The 26,612-nt window shown below is 42.2% G+C and overlaps 1 protein-coding gene across 3 annotated transcripts in view; it reads right to left on the bottom strand.

Annotated features, from left to right (window-relative positions):
• Nucleotides 1-24,748, bottom strand: part of SUSD4 (sushi domain containing 4) — a 102,042-nt gene extending 77,294 nt beyond the window's left edge. For all 3 annotated transcript variants that reach the window (XM_056853575.1, XM_056853576.1, XM_056853578.1), the window contains exons 1-2: nucleotides 24,710-24,748; nucleotides 23,912-24,109 (exon numbers count right to left, since the gene is read on the bottom strand). In XM_056853575.1, coding sequence (XP_056709553.1) covers nucleotides 23,912-24,074 — 163 coding nt within the window. In that variant the 5' untranslated portion in view covers nucleotides 24,075-24,109; nucleotides 24,710-24,748. The remainder of the gene's footprint in view (nucleotides 1-23,911; nucleotides 24,110-24,709) is intronic.
• Nucleotides 24,749-26,612: the final 1,864 nt, after the last annotated feature.

The following is a 26,612-nucleotide window of genomic DNA, read 5'->3' as shown; positions in this document are numbered from 1 at the left end:
TAAGGCCATTTGTGGAGGTCTGGGTGACCCCCTGGAGTTCTAGCCAATGCTAACGCTCATTATCACTAACTGCAAATACCAATGTTGTGATCATCTTGCTCAATTTTTTAAACATTTTCAATGATTTTTTTCATATTTCTTTTATGAAATTTTAATGCCACCTCTCCAGAATCCTGCTCAAGGCAGCTTTCAAGTAAAACACTGGGAAGGCAGTAAGAGGATGTTTCAAGGGCTTTATGCAAAAGGTTTTGAAAAGGGAAGTGACAGAATCAGTATCATGCAGGTGTTCTGGAAGATTATTCCCAACAAAAGAAGCAGTAAGAATGATCGGTGATGGTGATCTGAGGGAGTAACCCTACCTTAGGTAGGGTTGCCAGGTACCTTTTTGCCATTGGCGAGAGGTATTTGGGGCAGAACATGAGGAGGGTGGGGTTTGGAGAGGGGAGGGACTTCAATGCCATAGAGTCCAATGCAATAGAGTCCAAAGCGGCCATTTTCTCCAGGTGAACTATCTATCAGCTGGAGATCAGTTGTAATAGCAGGAGATCTCCAGCTACTACCTGGAGGTTGGCAGCCCTAACCTTACGACAACTGAGGGTGAGTTATTTATACCAACCTTTCTTCCATCATGGAACTCAAAGCAACAAAGTTCCAAGGTGGTCTCTCCTATTGATCAGACCCAGATCAGCTGAGCTTCAATAAGGTTGCTGTATTGTGTGTTTTCAGTGTTGATTCAGACCATATCAATGCAGTAGATTTTTCAGCAGAAAGAATATTTCCAGCCTTAGCTCAGAATATTTCACTCTAGGCCAAGCATACTGATTGTTGAAAAATCTATTTGCATTAGCAAACTTTGTAATCCCCAATAGAATGATAATTAAAATTGTATGGGGGGAAATTAGGATTTCAGCTAAAACGACAGAGTTCCACATGACTGCAACTGTTTTTTCAAACTATATTCAACCATAAGGGGTCATGCTGAAAAACCTGGAAAAGCTCTGGAGGGTAGGGGGGCAGGGGTTGGCTGTGGCTAGGGAATGGGGCAAGGAAACCTGCAGGGAAGCTCCATTGTCCTGCACTGTATTGGCAGCCACAGCAGCAATGGCAAAGCTATACATGGCTTTCCCCATGTAAATTATCAGGCCTCAGATTTGTATGCTTCCTTCTCCTCATGCACTCCAGGTTAACTACTTTGTTGAGCACAAATTATAGTTGCTATTATACCCAAACCAGAAAACTACAGTTTGCACTTCTCTTCCATACCAGAACTGCAAGCCATAATTTCAAGCAGGGCGACACACTTTGTTGAGCGAGCGCTGCTGAAGAGCATTGTGCTTTGACACAACATGAAAACTTGATTTCAATCTGAAATGGTTTCAAACATGCAACGCTTTCCTTCACTCATGTACAAATCAGTCTCAAAACTAAAAACTTGATGGGGGAAGCGTACCAAATACAAATCTGTTCTGACGCATACAATATGGCTACTACATGAGCCCTCTGCAGATACTACATTGTGTCCTGTTCATACAGAGACAGCCATGTTACATCCACTTCACACAATACGGCAGTCTTGCAAATCACGCTCCCTAAAGACATGAGTGGTAGCCTCCCAGCTTTATGTCAATGGAATGCAACGTAACATCTACGGAGGGCTACGGAGGATGCATGAAACTGATCCCCTAGCAGCTACATTCATATGGTGACATTGGCCCTGAATAAGGAAGTGCCTCCAAGCTCAACAAGGTTTCAGACCCATGACTAAAAGTACCTCAGTTGTATTACTTGTTAATTCCCCAGCTCAGTAGCATCCAACATATGAATCATTCTGACAGCAATTCTAAGCAGGTCTAGAACTTTACTCACATCTATTTCATAGGGCTTACTCCCAGGAAAATGTTTTTAGGATTGCCCTGTTAATATATTGAAGCAACAATAAAAATATGTTTCCTCCTACATATTAAGGACCCAGTGCAACAAGAACTTCTTCCAAATGCACAATCAAATAAATCACATAAATTACTATCTTTTTGCACTACTTGCTTAAAAGCATTCAATTTGTTTTGTTTTTCTACCTTCCTGAACTGACAGACCTTTGGTACTAATCACTGCTTTGAAGCATATGCTGAAGGGAAATGTATCCTTGAGATTGATTAAACAGCCAACTGGAGCAAGAAGCAAACTCAACTATTGGTTCTTGTAGGTTATCCGGGCTGTGTAACCGTGGTCTTGGAATTTTCTTTCCTGACGTTTCGCCAGCAACTGTGGCAGGCATCTTCAGAGTAGTAACACTGAAGGACAGTGTCTCTCAGTGTCAAGGGTGTAGGAAGAGTAATATATAGTCAGAAAGGGGTTGGGTTTGAGCTGAGTATTGTCCTGCAAAAGTATTGTCCTGTAAGTATCAAGATAACTCAACTATACTTGTGATCTTACACTTTAAAAAAAAAAATAGGCCTGAAACACTCCAACCACACCATCTGTTTTAATAATAGAAGCAGAAACACAAGGATACTGAAGAAAAAGAGCAATGTCATTTCATTGTGGTCCTACTTATGCCAAGGTAACATATGGTCCTCCTGCAGTGTGTTCACAAAGGCACAAATGAAAAATGTAATTCCATAATTTATCATTCTTGCCACACCATGTTACATAATTACAGCTTGCAGTCTACTACACAATAATCAAAATGCTGAAGCCTACAAAATAGTCATTTCCCCCCTTAAAGTACTTTTCTTCTTCAGCTATCCAACACTGTTGAGAAATGTAGGCAACAAGAGATTAGAAACCACCTCCAGTCAGGGTTGTCAACCTATAGGTAGGGCCAGGAATTTCCCCAGAATTACATGGGGGATGGACCCAATGGCAAAAGATCCCTGCTCTCTTCAGACTCTAGTTACATATATGATGGAAACAGTCATATTTTAAAATACTCAAAATACAGAATAAGCAATACTAAAGTCCACTTTATCAGCACATATCCCTAAATGTAAGTGTTGGTGGATTAAAGACTGGTGGATTAAAGACTAGTGGCTCAAACAGCAAAAAGAGACTTGAATATGTATGATATATGATGTTATAAGATCAATTTGCTTAATGCAACACAAGCACCCGAGCCTTCATAAGAAGGTAAGCATTTTAGAGAGTCAACAGAATGCATCATCACAAAGAGTCATGAATAAAAAGCTGTTGGTCTGAGGCAGACACAAACCTGATTATTTGTTTTGGTTCTGTCTTCAAAGGGAAAATCAATATTACAAAATAATTGAAAAAACTGTAAAATTCGACAACTAAACAAACCTCCAATAAGAAAATCAGCTTGGTTTAGGCAAAGTTGTAAATGTTTAATCTTGCCATGAAATTTCTAGACTATAAAACCCAATGGAGGAGGCTTTAGGGCTTGTGCTGATTAGTTCAAGTTTCAGAATTAAGATCAGAATCCTACAGACTGGCAGTATAGCCACAAAAACCAACATGCTGTATAACACTCGTGTATCCAGACTGTGTGTGTGCTAAGTGCTGTCAAGTCATTTCCAATTTATGGTGACCCTATGAATTAATGACCTCCAAAACATCCTATTGTTAACAACCTTCCTCAGGTCCTGCAAACTGAGGGCTGTGGCTTCCTTCATTGAGTCAAACCATCTCATGTTGGGTCTTCCTCTTTTCTTGCTGTCTTCAACTTTTCTTGGCATTATTGTCTTTCCCCGTGACTTGTCTTCTCATAATGTGACCAAAGTACAATAGCCTCAGTTTAGTCATTTCAGCTTCTAGGGTGAGTTCAGGCTTGATTTGATCTAGAACCAACTTATTCGTCTTTTTTGGCAGTCCTCAGTATCCACAAGACTCTCCTCCAACAGCACAATTCAAAGGAATCAACTTTCTTCCTGTCAGCTTTCTCCATGGTCCAACTTTCTCATCCATATATAGTAAGGGGGAATACTATGGCATGAATTATCTTGGTCACCATTGACACATCCTTACACTTAAGAATCTTTTCTAGTTCCCCTGTGGCCATCCTTCCCAGTCTCAATCTCCTTCAGATTTCTTGGTTTCACTCTCCCTTTTGGATGATGATGAAGAAGAATAGCTGGTTTTTATATGCTGACTTTCTCTACCACTTGAGTAAGAATCAAACCAGTTTACAATCTCCTTCCCTTTCCCTCCCCTCAACAGACACCTTGAGAGGTAGTGGGGCTGAGAGAGCTTTAAGAGAGCTGTGACTAGCCCAAGGTCCCCCAGCTAGCTTCATGTGTAGGAGTGGGGAATCAAATCCAGTTCTCCAGATTAGAGTCCACCAGTCCAAACCACCACTCTTAACAACTAACACCATGCTGGCTCTTTGCTCTCTGATGGAGCCAAGGAATAGAAAATCTTGAACAATTTCTATTTCTTCATCATCAAAGTTGGGTTTTCACCCCACCTTCATCTAAATCTAATCCAGCTTTCCTTATATGTTCCTCATACAGATTGAACAGAGAGATAAAATAAAACCTTGTCTAACACCTTTGCCAACTGGAAACCATTCTATTTCTCCATATTCCGTCCTGACAGTAACCTCTTGTCCAGACTACAGGTTGAACATCAAAACAATCAGATGTTGGGGCACGCCTATTTCTTTTAAAACCAGCCATAACTTTTCATGATCCACACAGTGGAAAGCTTTGCTGTAATTTATAAAACACACCCTGATTTAAATTATCTCGTATGCTCTAATAACCAACACATATTTGCATTATGATATCTAATGCTTCTTCTTTTCTGAGTCCAGTTTAAACATCTGGCAGTTCTCTTTCCATATATAATAACAGTCTCTTCTGAGGAAGCATAGAAAAATACCTAGGCTTGAAAGCTGATCCCTGATTTGAATTGTAATAATTTTGGAAAATGTAATCATTTGGTGAAAACACCTTAAAAGGCCCCATTAAACCCATCACAAAGACTGGAAATTCATACTATTCCTACAACAACTGATTTAATGGATCATATGAACAATACTAAAGTCAACTAAGTGCCATCACTACAACACCACCTGCAGTCTGAAGCGGATGCATTCTATTTCCTTGTCTCATTCCTGGACAAGTATAAACTAGGCCTGAGTGTCTCTACTGTTCATTTTTTTAATAAAAAAAACTACCTGGAAGACTCAGGGCAAAACTTAGAAGATGCAAAAACAACAACAACAATGAAGAAACACTACTTCCAGATTTATCTTTGGACACCGTTTGCTCATGACAAGATTTTTTCGAGAAAGGCAGACTTGAAAATCAACCGATCAATAAATGATAGTAGCAAAAGCTATAGTAGCTATAAGCTTGACTTGACAAGCTTCACCTCTAGGCAAAAGTCTAATAGTACTGTTAAAATCTCCTTCCAAATCATATCTGATGAAGGGTGCTTTGACTCTCCAAAGTTTATACATCAAACATCTTGTTGATCTTTAACGTGCTACTGGACTTGAATCTAGCTGTTCTACTGCAGACCAACGTGGCTACCCCTCTGAAACTGTTAATACCTCTTGAAAATTAGAACAGAAATTCCCCTAGTGTCAGAGTGGTTCAAGCAGCCATATGATCTCACAAGAGGTATAGCTCTTTGTCTTTGATGTTACAGGGCTGAATGTTTTAGGTTTACAGGCAATCATTTGAGATAGAGATTAGTTTATCACTGTATGAAGAGTATGCTTATGCTATAAAAACATACTTTTGAAAAACAAGACAAAAATCAGGTAAAATATTTTCTTCTAACTATAAATCTGCTTTTAATGCTCTCTCATTTCTCTAAGTAATTACAGATGTAATTACTTGGGGGAATTCTGGTGTAATTACTTTGACATCTGTTCTGTGGCAATGTTGATACCTACTGCTTTGGGTTCATTTGTCGATATGCATAATTTGTTGCCACTCTTGGGCCAGGAATGGTAAAATTGGGGAGGCAGCAGCAGCAGGTAGCTAAAAGGGACATGATTTATCTTACAGCTATTCTCCTGGGGACAACTGCTACTCACCACAATTAAATGAACAACTGGGGAAATGCATGGCTAAATCATACTAACTGGAATTGTATATGCAGCACTAAAATAATGGGATGAAGGAAACTGAAGTTTTATGCTAAAACACTGAAGGGCAGAAAAAAAGATGGGAAGTCAACTGCTGAAGACTACATTTTTAAAAACCGTGCTGGCAAACTACATTTAATTTTATGCCCCTATCGATATTCAAACCTTTAGTTCGAACACTTTGCACTCTAGCTAACAGGAAAGCACAAGCGCCATTATACTCTACACGTCTTCTTCAGAATGGTTAAAATAACCTGGGCAAGTCAAGCTGTGTTCCAATAATTTTAGGAAAAGGAATAGGAAAGTTTACTTTGGATGAATTTTGGTCATGTACAGCAGTAGATGTACGTAGTATGTAGGATTGGGATGCACATTTCAGACAGATGAGATTACACACCTGTTCTGGCAACGTCCTCTTTCCCTTGGCACACTGAAAGGTTTTGCTGATTTATCACCAACCTTGCACTATATAACAGAAGACTGAGCACCCTGCTGTAGGGTTGCCAGGTCCCTTTTCACCACCAGCGGGAGGTTTTTGGGTCGGAGCCTGAGGAGGGCGGGGTTTGGGGAGGGGAGGTACTTCAATGCCATATAGCCCAATTGCCAAAGTGGCCATTTTCTCCAGGTTAACTGATCTCTATTGGCTGGAGATCAGTTGTAAGAGCAGGAGATCTCCAGCTAGTACCTGGAGGTTGGCAACCCTACCCTGTGGGTATACCTCACATGGTCATGGTAGGCATTCACATGTAGCAGGAGGAAAGTAAACTGTAGTGTTGTTGCATAAAGGTCAACAACATGGTTATTATATGGGTGTGTGTTCCCTCTCCACCAGATTAGATTAAAACATACACACAAAACTGGGAAGCATCATAGAAACTACAGGGGAAATTCATCAAGCAGTTTAACTACTGTGCATTCTCTATTGTGCAGAACACACATACACATCTGGATTAAGCTATTTCCTCTGCATGTAGTTTCTGCATTATGCCTACTCTTTGCTACAGATGCAGAATTTCCAGAAATTTTGAAGCAGGGTGGATTTGATTTAAATTGCCACCATAGCACATGTATCTCCAGTTTGAAAAGACAGGGCAGTAGGTGATATGACAGACCTCTATTTGAGACCCTAAGAAGCCACTGCTAGCTTGAGTAGACAATGATGACCTTCATGGACCAATGGTCTGATTCAATTGCCCACCAATGAACCAGGCTGCATGCGGAAGCACTCCTGCTTCCCCTCTGGTGGTGATCCCGTGCACGTGCGGCCATGACAACGTCACTTCTGGGATTAACTCAGAAGCACAGCATCACGCGGGATTAGGGTTGCCAGGTCCTCCCTCTCCTCCGGTGCTGCATCGCAAAGGGGCCTTTACTACTGAGAGTTTGAGTGGGAAACGGCCCTTGTGATGCAGCACTTTCAGTTTACAGCCAGAAGTGACGTGGCGGGCACGTGCATGCCCGCGTTACCTGCCGACCCTCAGCTGGTCGGCAGCAGCCAGGTGGATTGGCAGGGGGTTGCCCGCCACCTCCTGGCACTTGGCAACCCTACGCTGGATGCTTTGCACTCTATTCCAAGGGGGAGAGTTCAAGAGCGTTCCGCACAATGCCAAGTTTCCTGGTTTAACATGGAAGTGTCATCGTTGTGTCCATGCGGCTGTGTGCAGGATCGCTGCCGCCAGCCCCGCCCTTAAAAAGTTCCTGCCGATGCCGAGGGGGGACCTGGCAACCCTAAGTATAAGGCAGCTTCAGGTGTGCCACAAGAGCTGGCTTTCTTTAGTTATCTGAGTGGAGAACTGGCTCCTTGAACCAAGCAAAATTATCTGGCATGCTGCTATCCAGCATATGTGCTGGTGGCGCCCTACACCTAGCATATTGCCTATACTCAGTCAATATATAAGCTTGCCCAATAAAAGCATTTATCTCGTGAACACATAACTCTCCAGAAATCTCTCTCTATCTAGAGTAAAATAAGCAGTACAATGAAGACCCAAATTCAAGCATTTGTCTGGTACTTCCTTTCTCCACTTTGGTCTATGGCAGAAGGATAATGATAGAGAAAGGAAAGGCCATGTTTCATGACGTACCTTAATCCTATTTAGCTTCATTATGAGATGTTTAAATGCTACTAACCTCTCATTAGGGTTAGTACCAATCTCCAGGTACTAGCTGAAGATCTCCTGTTATTACAACTGATCTCCAGCCGATAGAGATCAGTTCCCCTGGAGAAAATGGCCACTTTGGCAATTGGACTCTATGGCATTGAAGTCCCTCCCCTCCCCAAACCCCACCCTCCTCAGGCTCCGACCCAAAAACCTCCCGCTGGTGGCGAAGAGGCACCTGGCAACCCTACCTCTTGTAGATATACTAATTATAATCAATTTATATTTATTCCATAAATTCTGAAATACAGCTACGATTTAGAATTTTATTATACTGTCACACAAAAATATGCAACTACACAAGGATCTTACCTGCGGGATTCAGTCAGAAGGCATGTAGGTACTGTCATTTAAGGAATTAACTTGTGGCTTGTAAAAGTCAGAGCAAGACCAATTCCTCCAGTTTTAAAAATATTTTTTTAAAAAGTTTTTCAGCAAAATGAAGGATTTTAAAACTTGAGTTTTAAAGAGACCCTCTTTAAGAAGAGACCCAAGGCAGACAGCACACTGTGCCTTTCCCTGCCAACATCTATTTTTAGATGTCTCCCCCAATGCAAAGCAACCACTCAACAACTTTAAAATTATAGCTCTTAGACTGGACTCAATGCAGCTGCAAGTCAGGAACTGCGCCCCCATCTCTACCCCTTGATACAACTGTTCAGGCACCTGCTGCAGTGTTAATGTTTCTCAATAGTTCAACACACAAGCACAGTTTTAAACCCAAAGAGATGGAAGAACAAATGTCAGGTTAGTTTTGTCCTGGGTAGAACACAGATGGATGAATCAGCACACATACATACCATGCTTTCCATAACCAGCACTGTGCACATGCTATGAATTTTATTCAAAACCAAACAGGACATATAATGCAATACTGCTATTGCTCCCAAAGGGATTGACAGTAGATCTTCTAGTTAAAACACAGTAAATAATCCAAATTTCACATCACCATATGGTGTAGTCACTATAACAAGACTCAGCATAACATCTGAGACTTTGAGTAATGAAAAGCCATTATTATCTTTCTGCAAAGATATCATGCAGACTCTGCACCCACAATTTTGCTTTTTCTTCAGGGTTATCTAAGATCAACAATAAAGATCCACATTGAGGCAGTGAGAACACCCACAGACCCTGGCCTATTTAGCTGCTGATTCACTGTACCTCTCACTAACAGGCAGGCGAGCCTTTTTCAGTGCAGTGAAGGCTTAAAAATAGCCCAGTTGTGGTTGAATGGCTTCAGCATTGCCTCTTAGTGCTGATGGGCAAGCAGCAGCCACTTCTCATTCTGGAAAACTGCTCAAATAAAAGATGTCCATACACAATAACTGAACTCTTGCACACACTAAATTTAACGTTTCAAGATGTGCATCCATAGAAATTCACCCTCCAAGACAAGGAGCAATTATATATACTGTCCAAAATGATAAAATATCATGTGTACACAAACCAAAATATTGTACCATTAACTCTGTGATTCAGGGGTGGGGAACTGAATGATGAGTGGTCCTGCAATAAAGTTCCCTGGGGTTCTAAGCAATAAAGTGCAAGCACAGCAACTAAGTTGTCTCCATTGTGTTTGCCTGGAAATAAAACAGGTTGCTACCATCGATCCAGAAACAATGTTGAACAAAATTAATTGTACCAAAGAAAAAACAGTTCAAGAATGGGCTGGTCCTTCTGTTCTTCAATGCCAAGGTCACCGTTGAGTTAGCCATTTTACAGATGAGTCAAATTAAATTAGACGAATAAAGCTTTCAGTGTGCACAGCTGGCTTCTTCAAATAATGCCAACACCTGCGATCTATAGCAGAATCAGTTTCATTTAAATAAGGGCACTCTGGAATCTTATACGTCTACATGAAAGACTTACATTATCCATTTTTCAAAAGTCTATTTCTTTACCAGGAAATCAGATCAGTACACAACACAGACAATGAAGCCAAAGCTATGTAATAATTGAACAGAGACAAAATGTACAATAAAGTCATTAAATAGTGTGTGTGTAGCTGGTAAAGTGTAATGGTTAAGATGAGACCATTAAACTAGAGCCTCCAGATCATCTCTGAATTCAGCCATGAACAGACTTAGAAAGGGACCATGATTGTCAACGTAGCCCCCACCTGTCTCAGCAGGCCTGTCAGCTTGCTTGTCCTGGTTCCAGTTCACTGAACAGCCTTCCTCAATCTGATGCAAAGCAACATTCAGCTCCTCTGTCTCTTTGCTTGAGGAAAAGCTCCTGAGTCAATCTTCTTTAGCGTCTTCTCTCCCTACCATAAATTTGCGATATATGTTCACAAAGCAAGACACTGCCAGTTTTGACAAAACATCCAGTTCTTTTCTCCCACTGCCTGGTTGCCTTGAAAACAGTAACAGGCCATTGCCTGGAAATGGTGGCGGGCATTTATCTGCTTCGCATCACTGTTGACTTATCCTGGGAGCTTTGCCTCGTCTCTCTTACCGATCCCTGCAGCTCTCCAACTGCTGGGTATATGGAGGCACAAGCTATGGAGAGGACAGTCTCTGGTGTGAACCAGAACTCCTCATAATTCTTATGAAGATCCCATAAAATAGGCCAAAGTTGTTACACAAGATTCTGTAAAATAGGCCAAAGTTGTAACCCAAGAATTATAGATGGGACCAGGCTAAGAGGTCTGCCAGCAATGCTCATCATTAACACAGGCTAGTCTCTATTCAAGAGGGTAAATAAACAGAAATATTAAAACAGTACTGCAGTTGGGTGAGTTTTCAGTCACATAGGGTCTTCTGAAACAAGTTCTTTATTTTTAGAAAAATGTCCTCCAATGAAATTGTTTCAAACATAACCTAACATTAAGTTGCAGAATTGGAATTCGTTAGCATATCTGACACTGTTGAACTTCGTCTCAACAGATTCATGGAACTGTTAGCTTGCTAACACAAAGTCCATCTTATTTATTTACACTGCTGATCTTGCTACTCCTGTTCATCACAAGTAGTTGCCAGTCAGGAATGAGTAACGCCCACATTGATAGAATCATATTAAAAAGATGCAATGTTTAACTTATGTTTTTGTGGTGCTATAACACCAAGCCTGCTTGCATTGCATGACCTTTGTCCGATACTCTTCTCTCTGGTAGTCAGAGTTTCTATTTAGATGACTGTTTCATACATCTAGTTAGTGGGCTCTAGAGTACAACAGTTTATGCCATGGTAAAAAAAATTTTTTTTTTAAAGAGCCACAAGACCCTGTTGTTTCTGCTACATAAGAAAAAGAATTTAACGTTTTTCCTAAGTGAGAAAAGTGTTTCACCCACAAAGTAAGTTTTTCTTTTATTGTCATTCTGTCAGTTTTATCACCCAGTATATAAAAAACATGCTCATGAAATTATCAAGAGAATTTCAAGCCCAGCATAAAAATTCTGAAACCCATGCTCAAAATTATATCATAATGTTGAGCAGAGGCAAACCACTGCACAAAGAAGAGTGTAGCAATATGAGGACAGGAGGTAACTGGACTATACCTTTTAATCTGGCCTAGTTTTAAGAATAATACACTAAATTGCCATACAACATAAAACCTTGATGGTTTGCCTGCAGAACTATTATAGTTCTGCTCGTTTGAGACAGAGCACTGTGACTCACTTAAGAAAATTGTTGTTGCTTTCAAGAGCAAGGAAACATTTTGATTCTTCTAAGCAGAGAGCTTTAAACAGTCTCCTTTCCCCTTATCTGTCTCAGCATATTACTTGAAATCCATATCCAAAAGGCAATCCTGTTGATCTTAGTATTGCTGTTTTACAGCTTAAAAAGCCAGAGGTAACGGCAATGTTTATTCTTTCCCTTGCATGGACACTGTGGGAATGTACATCAATTGGAATAAGTTTAAGCAGAAATACACGAATTCTTAATGCCAAAGTTTATTAATGCATTAATCTGGCAATCAAGGAGTATGTAGCATTTAACAGATAAGATGCTAGTACTGAATTCAGCATTTTGTTGGAGTTCCTGGAGCTCTCTGGAATTCAAATCCGTGTATTTATATGTATAGCTCACTTCGCCTCCCCACCTTTTCTCTAATATGTGCAGATGACCATTTGCTTGACTGTTTAGCAGCTTGATGGCATGCTAATGGGTAGGAGGGGAAATTGTAAATGATTGCTACACATGTTGTAAATGATTGTTATATAAATATTCTTTCAATTTTAAATTAAAAAAAAAACATTGACAGTTCTGCTGGGACCTACCTTAGGACTGCTTCACATGTAAAGTTTAACTAAAAGAACATGCTCCGGTTCTACTAGCTACTTCCGGTTTGGCAAACTGTGTTTCTATATTACATCTGAACTAATAAACTATGATTAGTTCTTGCTCTGCAAACCATGTTAACAAGTAGGGTGTAAGTTTTGTTTGCAAGTCTTAGTTGGAATTTTGAATGAAACATCTCATGTGTGAAACAGCTCTTACAAGACTGGGCAACCTGCAGGTTAGGGAAAGAGCTTCCCTGACCTAGATTCCACCTGTAGAATCTGGTGGCAGTCTCCAAGCATCATTGAGGCCGCAACGTTATGCAGGAGAACCATATGAACATACACAACACATCCTCACTGTGAGGAAAGCCTTGAACTGACTGCTAATAAAACCACACACTTTAATAATGTTTTCACCTTCATTATCTGCACATCACCCTCATGTCCTACAAGTATCACCTATTACTGCTTATTGTCCTCCTAAAGTGTGGTTCTGAAAGCACCACCCCCTACTTTGTCCATCCAAGTTATACTCACCTGCCCTGCCTCCAATCCATCTAACATCTCCACATATGCTTTGCTGCAATGAATGCGCTCTACTCCGATGATCCACATGCATAGCGGACCAGGTCCCAGATGACAAGTTTGCAGCATGAAATCCAAGTCGGGGATTAATTCAGATTTACAGATAGGGACTCAGGAAGGGGAAAAAATAGCCTATTCCACAAATACAGCTACTGGGAGAGAAAAGCCTTCGCTACAGGATCCCACACAGAGCATGACAGATTTGTAGACAGATTGTTCATTGCATATTCTTCTAATTAAAGGCTATGAGTTCTTTTGTTGGAGAGCAGTATCTGAGTCAAGCCTGTTGCCTTTGAAGGGGCTCACTTCCTGAACCAGAACATCCCCCCCCCCATCCCACAGTCTTATCCCTTTAGGACTTCCTATCCTTAATCCTGCTGAAAGAACTACCAAGGAATTTATTAAAAATTATCCTTTACAATATGATAATAAAAAGTTAATCTTGTTCAGATTCAAGAGGCTACAGGTGAGGAAGAACGTGATCCATGAAGGCTCCTCTTCCCCCCCTCCCCAAAAAATCAGGCTGCCAATAAATGTCTGATCATCTCTAGCATTTACATGCTTGAAGGGACAACTTTGCCGGCAGCACAGCAACCATAAAGTTTCAGCTATTAACAGATGAGGCCTAGTATATTACATAGAAATCACAAATATATTCCAGGATTTCAGCAAGGTTAAATGGGTTAGCAAAGAAGAAAGCAAAGCTTACCCTCCGAAGCCATTTAAACATATGAGAACACCAATTCAATCTGGTCAAAGAAGTGCTTAATCATAACCTTCTCCAGCTTGTTCACAGATTCAAGAGGCTACAGGTGAGAAAGAAATAACCCTGCCTCACAAGCATCCACAGGTGATATCCCAAATACAATAAGCTCAAATACAAGAGATACCCTGGCACATCTGTTTGAAAAAGAACCATGTCAAACGTCTCTAGATGACCCTGAGTCAAGAAGCAGATATTGCCGTACTACTGCAACAGGACCGTTGCTGGAATTCTTACAAGTTTTGCATTGTTAGGCCTATTAAGCCAGTCTTACAACTATCAATCAACTGTTCATTAGCCATACAGGGACATATGAAGCTTCCTTATACTGAATCAGATCATTGGTCCATCAAGGTCAGTGCTGTCCACTCCGACTGGCAACGGTTCTTCAGGGGCTCAGGCAGAGATCTTTCACATCACCTACAGCCTGATCCTTTTAGTTACAAATGCCATGGTTTGAACCTGGGACCTTCTGCATGCCAAGGAGATGCTCTATTGCTGAGTCATAGCCCCTCTCCGCAGCATAGCAACTACCCTCAAAACAGCAAATGCAATTACTACTCTATACTGCTTGCACCTTTACTAATAATTTCCTTCCAATCATTTCTTCTCTTTGAAGGAAGATCACCCTACTGGAAGCAGTCTTAGTCAACCCTGTAGTCCCCCTGCTGCAAAACACAGTAAAATAACTGTGGCTGCTCCTTGAGCACGTGCCTCCTTCTGCCCACAAAGATAACGAAGAAACTGTATGGCACTGTGGGTGCTGCTTGCACACTCTGTTTCTCTTTCTTTTCTACCAGAAAAAAATAGGACAGAGAAATCCTATGCAGTAACAAAGCAAGGCAAACCGAACAAGGGTGACAATCACTCACTCTGTCTTTATTTGCAAGAGTGATAAAGCACTGGTTGGCTGCTTAGATCATCTGCCTTCCTATGTAAGGTTGCCAGGTCTTTTGGCAGCCAGCAGAGGAGGGGAATGGTTGCCAGCTCCAGGTTTGGGAACTCCTGGACATTTGGGGGTGGAGCCTGGGGAGGCCAGGAATCTCAGTGGGGCCCACCCTGCATAGCATCCATTTTCTCCAGAGGAACTGATCTCTGTAGTCTGGAGATAAACTGTAATTCCAGAGGATCCTCGGGCCCCACCTGGAGGCTGGCATCCCTATTCCTGCGCCATCAGTTCCCCATTTCCCACCACACTTCCAGTTTCAGTTCAGATCCATCTGGACCAACCTTCTTGAACTATCAGTACCTAGTACTCACCCACTGACTGTGCCATTCTGGACTGCAAAACTGGCATGGACTTTAGATCCAAACATTCTTGTGAGTTACTTCAATCCTAATGAGACTGGTATCTCAAAAAACACAATTTAAATGAAACCCCACACCTGGCCAGACCGTTACTTTCAGACAAATCTAGAATCCCCACCTACCGTAAGTATTTTCAGTTCCCTCTCCATTCTGACTCTTATTTGGGTAAATGTTTCTTCCACTTCACATCTTAGGACAAAGCAGCACATTGTTAATACAAGTAGTGCCCACAGGGCATAGAGTGCCCTCATCAAGAGGAGAAGTGACTGTTAAGTGTTTCATACAATCTTTAGCCCATATATTCCCACACTTGCATTTCCCCTCTAAAGATAACCATTATTTTACCTCACTTGTCCTTATGTCCCCAGGTTTTTGTAGCTGAGGTTATACAGCAATTAGTCCAAATTAAGCTGTTTGCAAAGGGCACTTATAATTTTAGATTATGCTAACAAAAACAAATTACTTCAGTATTTATTTTTCTTTTGGAGTGGGTTGATTCTATTCAATTGTACATACAGTGTCTTAAAATATTGCAGTATTGTTTGTGTGATGTGATGCAGAGAAAAATGTCTGTCTCTCATAAGTACTTATGCTGCTTGAATACTAATTATTGGTGTTACAAGAATATTTTGAATTGGCATTTACCACATTTCTACATACACTGCATGCAAATAAGAGTGGGAAAATAATTTTACATTTTTTTAAAAGTTCTCAATTAAGCAATTCTGGTGGTTTTAGCTTTATTGCAGCCCAATCCTCATGTTAAGAACACTCTTCAGTATCACTGTGTTGCTCATATACATGCTACTCTCCTCAAATTATGCTGTGCAGAAGTTATTTGCAACTAGTTTAATGCACAGAATTAAGAGATCTAGACAGTAGGCATAATCCCACAATTTGGGCTTACAAAACAATAGTTTTCTACAAGACAGTCATGCATGCAAGCATGTTATCACCCACTTTAATTAATGTGCAATAAACAATGATGATTATGGGCTCATTAGTGATTCCTTTGGATCCCTACCTCATTTTATGCTACAGGAGAGAGGTGGTTTTCATCAATTCCTCCCTCGGACTGCAAATCCCAACATCGTACTCTGTGCTGTTCCTGGGGATTCTGCAACTCCAGGGGCAGCATTTCTAAGGGGGGGGATTGGGGCGGGGGCTCCAGCAGGAAAGAGGAAAAAGGAAGGAAAACTCCCTTTCTGTAAAAGGTGTTACACTCTTGTGTCTAACCCAACATTTCAACACAGTCATAGGGAAATTGCTGCAAAGTACTTAAACAACTTCTGAAGCAAGTATACTTTCCCCAAGAGATACAGGTATCTTTTCTGAAGCTAGCACCTTCATTGCAATGAAATTGCATGTTGCCAGCATACAAGAGACATTATTCTGTTGCCAGCAGGGGGGGAAAGTTCTGTAAGTTTTATATGGACAGTGGTTGGGCAAGTGCCCTGGGGTTCTTATTGATCAGCACCCATAATACTACTAATCCACGACAATACGAATAACAAGCAGCCTCTTCTTCCACCTCATATCACATTTATAAAAGCTTTTTTAATATTTAAAAGAAAAGCACTTCCCATCTGTACCAAAGAAGCCCAAGTAGATAGCTGCTTAGACTTATTAAACAGAAGCGACAAAACACCAGTAAAGCAGTAACCCGTCATCTCACTTTTACTTTTTATAATTACATTATTCTTGGGAAACTGAACATTCCTTCCAGCACTATATTTTTCGACTTAAATGTTTACAAGCATGACTTTCTCCTGGGTTACTAGGATCCAAGGCATATAACAAAGAACACAGTATTAAATACAAAATTCCCCCCCAAAAAACTACCATTGAATAAAAAGCTTTAACGTATACAGCAATTAATGGTATCTTTCCAGGCACTCACAAAGCAATCATCTTGAGGAGTCAAAACTTTTAAAGAGTTATGCCTTACAAGACTTCCAAAAGTGTAAGAGAGACAAAAGGTTTCCGAATTTCATTTGTAAGGTTATTTCATAACACATGAACAGTCACAGAAAAAAAACACAGCAGACAGCAGAGCCTATGCTTACAATTATTAGAATGACCAAAAGACATTGCTGCACATATCTCCCCTGAACATGAACAGGTGTGCCACATCTTCCCTTACATACTTAGACAGGCCAGCTTGTCAAACCTATATAAAATCAGAGCTGCATATCAGAATATGAGGGTCTTGGAAGATTAGGAAAAAATGTTGCACTTTATAGAACTGCCAAGGTAAGACCTATACAACTAGTTTAGTCATACAAGAATTAACCCTTAAAATAAATAACCCATTTGGAATAAGATATTACTCCAAATAAGTAGTATGCATAGGAGGAAGCTTATAAAACAAATACCACCAAGTATCAAAATTCAGTTTTCCTTGCATTCCAACCCATTGCTCTAACAACTAACCCAGCTTCATTAACATGTTTAAACCTTCTTTCCTCTATATATTTTAGCATGCAATGTCAAAATTAGCTCTGCATAGTACAAGCTTAAGTCCCATCAGCACATTCATAAGTTATACCTTTATCTAAGCATTAAGATGGGAAAGGTTTTTATGCGTGACTGTTTCCAAGAACGATACATATACTTCCAAGTTAATTTCAGGCTAATTCAGATAAAACCTTAATAAGAAGTGGCTGCCATGTCTCCCACAAAAATGTATAAAAGAATATGCCTAAAAATAGTTCTGCCATCCAATACAAACCAGCAGAATCTATTCACAAGATTATGCAGTCTCTTTCCTTTAGAAGTCATTGGCCAGCATTTAAACAGGGCTAGATTAAAAATAATGAACCAAACAGCTGCAGAAACAGAACAAAATACACAAGTACATTGTCACATCCCATCCAGGGATTTCTGACGTGAACAGTCATTTTTAGACTAATGAATGTGCACTGATAACAGGAATAGAACACTCTATGAAATATAACATCCTTAGCTCCACCATAAAAAGGTAAAGGTCCCCTGTGCAAGCACAGGGTCATTCCTGAACCATGGGGTGATGTCACATCCTGACGTTTTCTAGGCAGACTTTGTTTACAGGGTGGTTTGCCAGTGCCTTCCCCAGTCATCTTCCCTTTATCCCCAGCAAGCTGGGTACTCATTTTACCGACCTTGGAAGGATGGAAGGCTGAGTCAACCTTGAGCCAGCTACGTGAAACCAACTTCCATTGGGATCAAACTCAGGTCAAGAGCAGAGCTTGGACTGCAGTACTGAAGCTTACCACTCTGTGCCACGGGGCTCTTAACCCCACCACGGGGGGAGACATTTCATAACTGAGATATATACTACAAAGAACTACCCATCCAATGCACAATAACTGCAGCTGAGATAAAAATTTCAGACATAGGGATGTCAAGCTGAATAAATTAATGTCAAGTTGAATGAATTAATGCACACACCTGAAGCAGACAGGCTAGTGGCCCTATGGAAAAACAAACTAGGAGAAAACTGGATGTCAGCCAATTCACACTGTCAGTTCCAGCATCTTCTGCTTAGTGTTAACAAGGCATCTTTACCTGTCTGTATAGAAATGTATAGCAGCTGCTCTGGACTGAAGACCAATATTAGTTTATTCTTTCAGGTGACAGAAGTTACGCCTTTTTTTCAGACACCTCTGTAGTGTTGGTTAAACTAGATCAGTTTCATGAGTTCCACAGTACTGTCCCTGATTAACTTTCGATTTCCTCAATGAGTACTTGTAAAAGGTAATGTATTCGTTCTGCAACAAATTTGCTATATTTGTAACTAGCATATTCAACTATAGAGAAAAGTGCACTAGAAAATACTGATCACTATGCTAAAGCAATATTTACCATGGGTTCCTTTTAAGCAAAAATTATTATTTAACAGAGTAAACCTTTCTTTTTTCTTTGCAAGTCCATCATAGTGATAATTTAGAACTTTATAATACCTTTTAGGGAGGGAAGGTGGTATGGTATAGCCCAGGGGTCTGCAAACTGTGGCTCCCGAGCAGCATGCGGCTTTGGCCTGTTGAGTGCGGCTGTCTAAACTTGGTTCGGAGCCCCTGCTCTCGTGCCTGCTCGCGCCAGCAGCCGGGCTGCGGAGCCAGCGCACTTGAGAGAGAGAGAGAGCAGGCGAGTGTCTCTCCCCCCCCCCCGCCATGGAGAATGGCCAGGTCCCCCTTTTCCTTGCCCTAATGGTTGGGAGGCTAAAGCCTCCCCTCCCCTCTAGCTGCGCGATTGCTGGGCGGGCAGCTCGGCAGTTCCTGCCCCCCCGCCTGCCTATCAGCTGTTGGGCAGGGCGGGCTTCCTTTGGTAGACCTGGCCTCCGGCTGAGTCCCACTGGGAGGCCATGTCTACCCACTGGCTTTCTTGGCGGTAGACCTGGACTCCGAGAAGGGGAAAAAGTCCCCCTTCAGAGGCCAGGTCTACCCATTGGCTTCTATGGGCCTCTGGAGGCCAGGTCTGCTGCCAAGAAAGCCAATGGGTAGACCTGGCCTCAGACCGGCCTCAGACCAGGACTCAGGCCTCCAGACGGGGAGGGGGAAATGGCAGGGACTTACAATTTAATTTTTATCAATAAATAAGATCACTATTAAGTATGATTTCAAGTTTTATTCAGTGTACCTATAGTTTAATTAAGACTTAAAACTTTAATTAAAGTTTATTAAGTTAATAAACAGTGCACCTACCTATATAGTTTAAGTTTAAGAAATTTGGCTCTCAAAAGAAATCTCAATGGTTGTATTGTTGATATTTGGCTCTTTTGACTAATGAGTTTGCCGACCCCTGGTATAGCCCAATCTTGTCAGATCTCAGAAGCTAAGCAGAGTCAGTACTTGGAAGGGAGACCACCAAGAAAGGCTCTGCAGAGGAAGGCAACAGCAAACCACCTCTGCTTCTCACTTGCCTTGAAATTCCCTTGCTGGGGTCGCTGTAAATCAGCTGCAACTTGACAGCACCTTACTCACACATAACATCTTTCCATTCTCCCTGAATAATGAAAGTGTTTTACAAAAGAGAAGTTAATTTTAACAGCCATTTATAACATCCAACCCAGTACAACAATTTGTACAGGAAACAGAGTAAGGTGTTATATTGCACAAAGTACACATTAACCAAATTATCATATTTACATTCTGAGTAAATATACCCAATCCAGGACTCATTTATTTGAATCTGTTCCATTTATTTCATCCGAACTCACTTCCAAGGGAGAGTTCATGACATGGCAGCCTCAACAAAACCAAAGAACCAGAGCAGACTGGCGCCAACAATACTTTTACTGAAATTTTCAACATCCACAGCTGAAAAACCCCACCTGAAGACAACTATGATTGCAAAGTTGTTTGAAGTATTGGTTATGTGGCACAACAGCCACCTAATATTATGTCACTTGGTATTGTCACAACACTCAACATAAAGAATAGCGCTGTCTATAGAAACCAGAAACATTAGAGCCCAAAATCAGGCAGGAGCATAACACAGAAGAAGCACATGCAATATAGCTATCATGCCATGTCTCACTTCCTAGCATTTGTTGGCCCAACGTGGCCAAGTTAAATTGGTGACTAGCCTCCACTGCTGAAATCCAATTAATATGAGACTCTAGCATCAATATGAATCACTTATACAAGCTTGGTTATTTCCATAAGATCCCCTATTGAAATAGTTATTCAACTTCCTGAGCAGGTTTGGGCTACAAACCTACTGAGAACTCCACGTGCTTAAGTCTACTGAATTCAAAAGACTCAAGAACATGTAACCATGTTGGATTGTGATCTGGCAATTTCCTTGGATCTCATCTACAAGCAGTAAGCAACTTCTGTGTAGTTTAATTTGGAATACTACAAAAGGTCTAGCTGACAATAAAAAGCTATTAAGTACAGTGGTTCTGGTAGGTTATCCGGGCTGTGTGACCGTGGTCTTGGTGTTTTCTTTCCTGATGTTTCAGCAGCAGCTGTGGCAGGCATCTTCAGAGGAGTAACACTGAAGGACAGTGTCAAGTGTGTAGGAAGAGTATTATATAGTCAGAAAAGGGTTGGGTTTGAGCTGAATCATTGTCCTGCAAAAAGTATCAAAGGTAATGTGCTAATCATTGTCCTGTAAGTATCAAGATAATGTGCTAATGAGGGTGTGGTATGTTAATATGGAACCATTGTATCCTGAAGTGATCTGTTCATAAACATCAGCACAACTTTAACAGAAAATAAGATAGTTTAAGAATGAATAAGGCTTGGCTTCCTGTCCTGAAAACCTCCAGACTAACAAAGACTACAGTCCACAATAGCCATGCAGATTAGCCTTGGATTTCACACATTAACAGATCACTTCAGGATTCAATGGTTCCATATTAACATACCACACCCTCATTAGCACATTATCTTGATACCTTCAGGACAATGATTAGCACATTACCTTTGATACTTTTTGCAGGACACCAAGACCACGGTCACACAGCCCGGATAACCTACAAGAACCAATGAACTCTGACCGTGAAAGCCTTCGACAATATTAAGTACAGTGTTTATCAAGAATCTCAAAAATAGAGATGACTAATCTTTATGACTACTGAAAAAATTCATGCTGCAATCAAACCAGAGGCCACTTGATTCCCAACACAACAACGTAAAAAAAAAAAAGGTCAACACTTCATGAGAAACCCAAGTAATTATTTCACTGCCACATCCCCCCAATTAACAGGGAATGTCATTGAGGAAATGTGGAGACACACACCATTGTCCACCTAAGTACCTTTTGGTAGCAAAAATACTATTGTTGAATACTTCCCCTCTCACGCAAACGTATTCTTCTTCTAATCACTTTCAGTTCCTTTATTTTAAAATATCTTGAGGCCTTCAGTGTAAAAACAGTTTTTTTTACAAGCGATAACTGAAGTCTAAAGATATACCACAAAAACCGTTCATGGAAGATAGAATAAAGCTTGTCGAAGGCTTTCACGGTCAGAGTTCATTGGTTCTTGTAGGTTATCCGGGCTGTGTAACCGTGGTCTTGGAATTTTCTTTCCTGACGTTTCGCCAGCAACTGTGGCAGGCATCTTCAGAGTAGTGTTACTACTCTGAAGATGCCTGCCACAGTTGCTGGCGAAACGTCAGGAAAGAAAATTCCAAGACCACGGTTACACAGCCCAGATAACCTACAAGAACCAAAGAATAAAGCTTGTTTTGAAAGTTCCCTATAACTCTCCCAAAGAAGATAGCTGGCTCTAAAAAATCATAGCATAGAATTTCTTCTAATATTGGATCTAAAAGCGCAAAACCATCTCTCAGAAAACATTTTATCTCTTTGGAATATTTTAAGGTATTTGCCAAATGAAAATTATACTTTGCTTCTTGAGCTTACTCAAGATACAATTTAGATGAACTAGCACACTGGTCAGCAACCACTAGTCAGTGGAATAAAATTGACCAGAGAATAGGAACAAATGGATAAAACTTTGTTTTCAATATTCTACAGCTTCACACTCCAAATATTTTTCAACCTTAATGAGTTCAATTTCCCTGTATTGTTTCCACATGAACTTGTAATTTTTATTGTAAATTGCAGTGTATATTTTGATGGGGTCAGTTTTATCACAATTGCACATCTAGAGCAAAGAGACAAAATACATTGCTCAGATGCTAAATTTCCTGCTTAGTACTGTTGCTGCTGCTGTTCTATTCCTGTCCTACCAAAGCACTTAATGAAGAATTTCTTATGAGCCAGTGGCCTGCTCGATGCAATAAGTTCAGTGAAATACTTTTTCATTCTTTGGGCTAGGATTCATAAAGAGTTCATTCTAATGAGAGGATGAAAGGAATGCCATACCATGATGTGCTACCACCACCATTTTCTTCTAACTCTCATGCCATTTCATGCTTGGGAGTTGGCATCTAGGAGAGCTAGTGGTGCTCAGGTGGCCAGATCTGGACTTGGGTTCTAGCTGCTGATCCCTCTAGCTAGTGTTTTAAATCCACTAAAATTAGGTATCGCCATATCAGCCTGTTCCTTTGGAGGTGAAGCATGTTACCCTAACATTTAAGGGCTGAATGCAATGAGGAAAATTATTATGATCTGCATATAACACGCCACATGTATTCTAAAGAGATTCTCACATGGCACAGGATATGACTCTTTATCATTGGATACTTAAAAAAGGAAACAAAAATATGATGTGGGGTAAAAACAAAAAGATGAGATATTTTCCCTAGTCAGCATCTACCTGCAGCTTTTCTACATGCAATTTTAGGACACCAGAGGCAGTGGGAGTTCCTCCTATTAATATGTATGTGTAGGCTTTTTTTTTTTTTTGGCAGAGAAGGAACAGGGTGATTCTCCTGTTAATATGCAATAGAGCATGAAGCAGGGGTGGAGGAAATGACTGTGCTTTCCTGGCAGGATTTTATCTGTGTGGGGAGCAAAAAGATCCTACATCTATCTATAGAAAGCACCAGATACAGGGCACAGAACGTGGATTTTTAAGCATATTGAGGAACAATCCTCAGTATATGAAATTGGGCAGGAGGTAGCCATTTATGAGGTCATTCACACCTGGAACGAGAGGTAAAGCCTGTTTCCTTTCAACCTTCGTAAAGGGATGACTGGGTTTTTCTTTTAGCATCTATGGATTTGAATCAGGCAAGACAGCTGGAGGATCTTTTCCCCTTTTGGAATTTCATATACAAATATCAATAGCCAAACGCTATCCGGCTCTCTCTTCCTGTGAAGGGGGACCTGCTCATTAACAGCCTACAATTCTCTCCCCCCTCTCCTCCCCCAGCAGAGCGCTCTGCCACCACCTGTCACATGAGTTCGTCACTTACCGCCTGTGATCTGTGCAGGGCCAAAGCACAGAGCCAGCTGGAACCCTAGGACCACCAGGGAGAGCCTGGCCTGGGAACACTGCTGATGCTGCGGTGGAGACTGCTGATGCCGCTGCTTCTCTAGGAACGGATCCCCGCTGTTCAGGTTCATTCCATGATACATCTTTTATCCGCAAAGGGCATCCAGATTGCAATGGTCTGCAACAGAAACAACCAGGCCCGTTTAGCACAGGGACCGCTTTCCCCCCCCCACCCCCAGAGGAGGACACAGATCTACAGCAGAGCTTCCCAGCCACCTGCGCGCAAATCGAATCTATCCAGCCCGGTGACCCCAGCTGCCCATCCCTCGCTGGGGCGCCCTCTAGCGTCAGGCTGAGAACCCCGCTTCCCAACCCCTCCCGGGAATTCGCCGGGTCTCCAAACCTTCCTCGTTTCCCGCCACGCAGAGAACCCCCCCCCCCGCCGCGCGCCAGAGTGAACTCTGTCCTCCCGCTGCAGCGTCCCTATCTCGCTCACAGGCAACCACACGCCGGCATCAATTTCCCTTCCCGGTGAAGTCGTACTTCATAACCCCCCCCCCTCAAGCGCCCGCCCTTTAAATTATCAGGCGCCCCACAAGGAGGGAACCGCTCGCCGGAGCCTCCGCTTGCAAGGACGAGGGGGAGGAGGGAGGAGGCTGAAGTTCTCTCCCTTTCCACCACACCTTCCCCCGCCAGCCTCCCTCCGTTGCAAAGGTGCCCCGGTCGCCTCCGCTTGCCCGCCCTCCCCTCGCGAGCCGACTGCGCAGTGCGCCCTCACCTGAAGGTTGCTCGCCTGCATGGAGCCGCCTGCTTGCCTCGGCCGCGCTGGAGGCAGACGAGCCTCGCTGCTGATGCTGCTGCCGCCTCCGCCGCGCTCCCCTCGCCGGCTGGAGAAGGACTGAGACACCCGCGGCGCGCGCCGCCGCTCGCGCTTATCCCACCTGTCTGCAGGGGAGGGAAGAGCAGCAGCAGCCCCCCCCCCGGGCCCGGCTGCTGCAGCTGCTGCCAATGAGAAGGCTGAGCGCGCACCTGCTTGGTGCACGAGCCGCCTTCCAGCTTGCTCCCGCGAGGACCCCCCCCCCCGCCTTCAGCGCCTCTGCCTCGCGAGCCCAGGAGTCTCCCCGCGTTTCTTGGGGAGGGAGGCCCGGAGAGGCCGCGGGAGCAGCAAACGCCATCCTGGGCCCAGAGCGTGGTCATTGCGTGGTCACATATCCCCCCCCCCGGTGAGTGCCGCAAAAGAGCGGCAGGCTGGAAGGAGGTGGTGGTGACTGACGCCTTACGACTCCCACCCACCCCTTTACTCGCTTTGAGCTGAAAGGTGGAGGTGGGGGAAGGCTTTCTTTGGAGGAGAACGGTATAATTTGGGGTCAACCTGGCGGATCCAAATCAGGCCGAACCTCTGGCAGCCATTTTCCAAGAATGGCACTGAGTGGGGGGTGGATCCTATTTTTTAAATTATTTTTATTAATAATAATAATAATTAATAATAATAATTTTACTGTATGCCCCAGCTTTCTCCTTGGTGGGGACCAAAGCTGCTTTACATTGTTCTCTGCTTCTCTATTTTTATCCTCTCTACAACCCTGGGAGGTAGGTCGGGCTGATTGTGTCCAAGGTTACCCAGAGAGCTTTTATGGCAGAGTAGAGATTTGAACCTGGGTCTCCTAGATTTTAGTTGGATGCTCTAACCACTGCACCACACTCTTTCATAAAGCTGCCTGGATGACCTTGGACCTCTCTCTCTGTTAAGGTAACCTACCCCACAAGGTTATTTTGAGAATAAACCAGGAGGGCAGAATTTTGTATGACACCCTTAGAGGAAAGTTAGATTAAACAACTGGATACTGGTCTTTTAACCTCTGTTTCTGTTTGCAAGAAGGTCACTTATTAGAGTTGCCAACAACCTGGGGGGAAATGGCCTGTCCTTTTAACAGAGGCTTAACTTGTGCAATGGGCAGGTGAATCTTTTCAGGGCATGGAAGATATTAACATCACTTGCTAATAACATCCTGTTAAGACTCTGTTATAGGGATAGAACGCTTTCTCCAGACTGTTGGTAATCCTACCATTTATCAATTCATTCCCCACATGTGCACAAACTTATTGGAAGCCCACTATTTTTGAGGGAGTTTTTTTGTATGTGTGCTGCGTGAATGTTGGTTTTACAACAAAATGCTTCTGGGGATGAATGGGGGTGAAGTAGTTGTGAATTTCCTTTATTGTGCAGGGGGTTGGACTAGATGACCCTGGTGGTCCCTTCCACCTGTATGTTTCTAAAATAGTAACCTTTATAAACAAAACTGATTATACTGCAGTTCCAACCATAAGTTTGCAGACTTCTGAGAAACATTATTTCAGGTGACTGCCTTGTACATATACCAATAGAAGATGGAGGTTAATTTATGGACAGTAGAAGCACAGCTTCTGATCTGGATACCCCAGGTTAGACTGATCTCATCAGCTCAGAAGCTAAGGAGGGTCAGCCCTGATTAGTATTTGGATGGGAGGCCACTAAGGAAGTCCAGGGTTGCTACACAGAGGCAGGGAATGGCAAACCACCTCTGAACGTCTCTTGCCTCAAAAAGCCTCCAGGGTTTGCAATAAGTCAGCTATGACTTGATGGTAAAAAGAAAAAAGAGGCACAGGAATTTGGCACCAGTACAGTGTTCCCACTGATAACA

The sequence above is a fragment of the Euleptes europaea genome, chromosome 7 (assembly GCF_029931775.1).
Source record: "Euleptes europaea isolate rEulEur1 chromosome 7, rEulEur1.hap1, whole genome shotgun sequence".
Classification (NCBI taxonomy): Eukaryota; Metazoa; Chordata; class Lepidosauria; order Squamata; family Sphaerodactylidae; genus Euleptes; species Euleptes europaea.
This window is presented reverse-complemented; position numbering and strand designations above follow the sequence as displayed.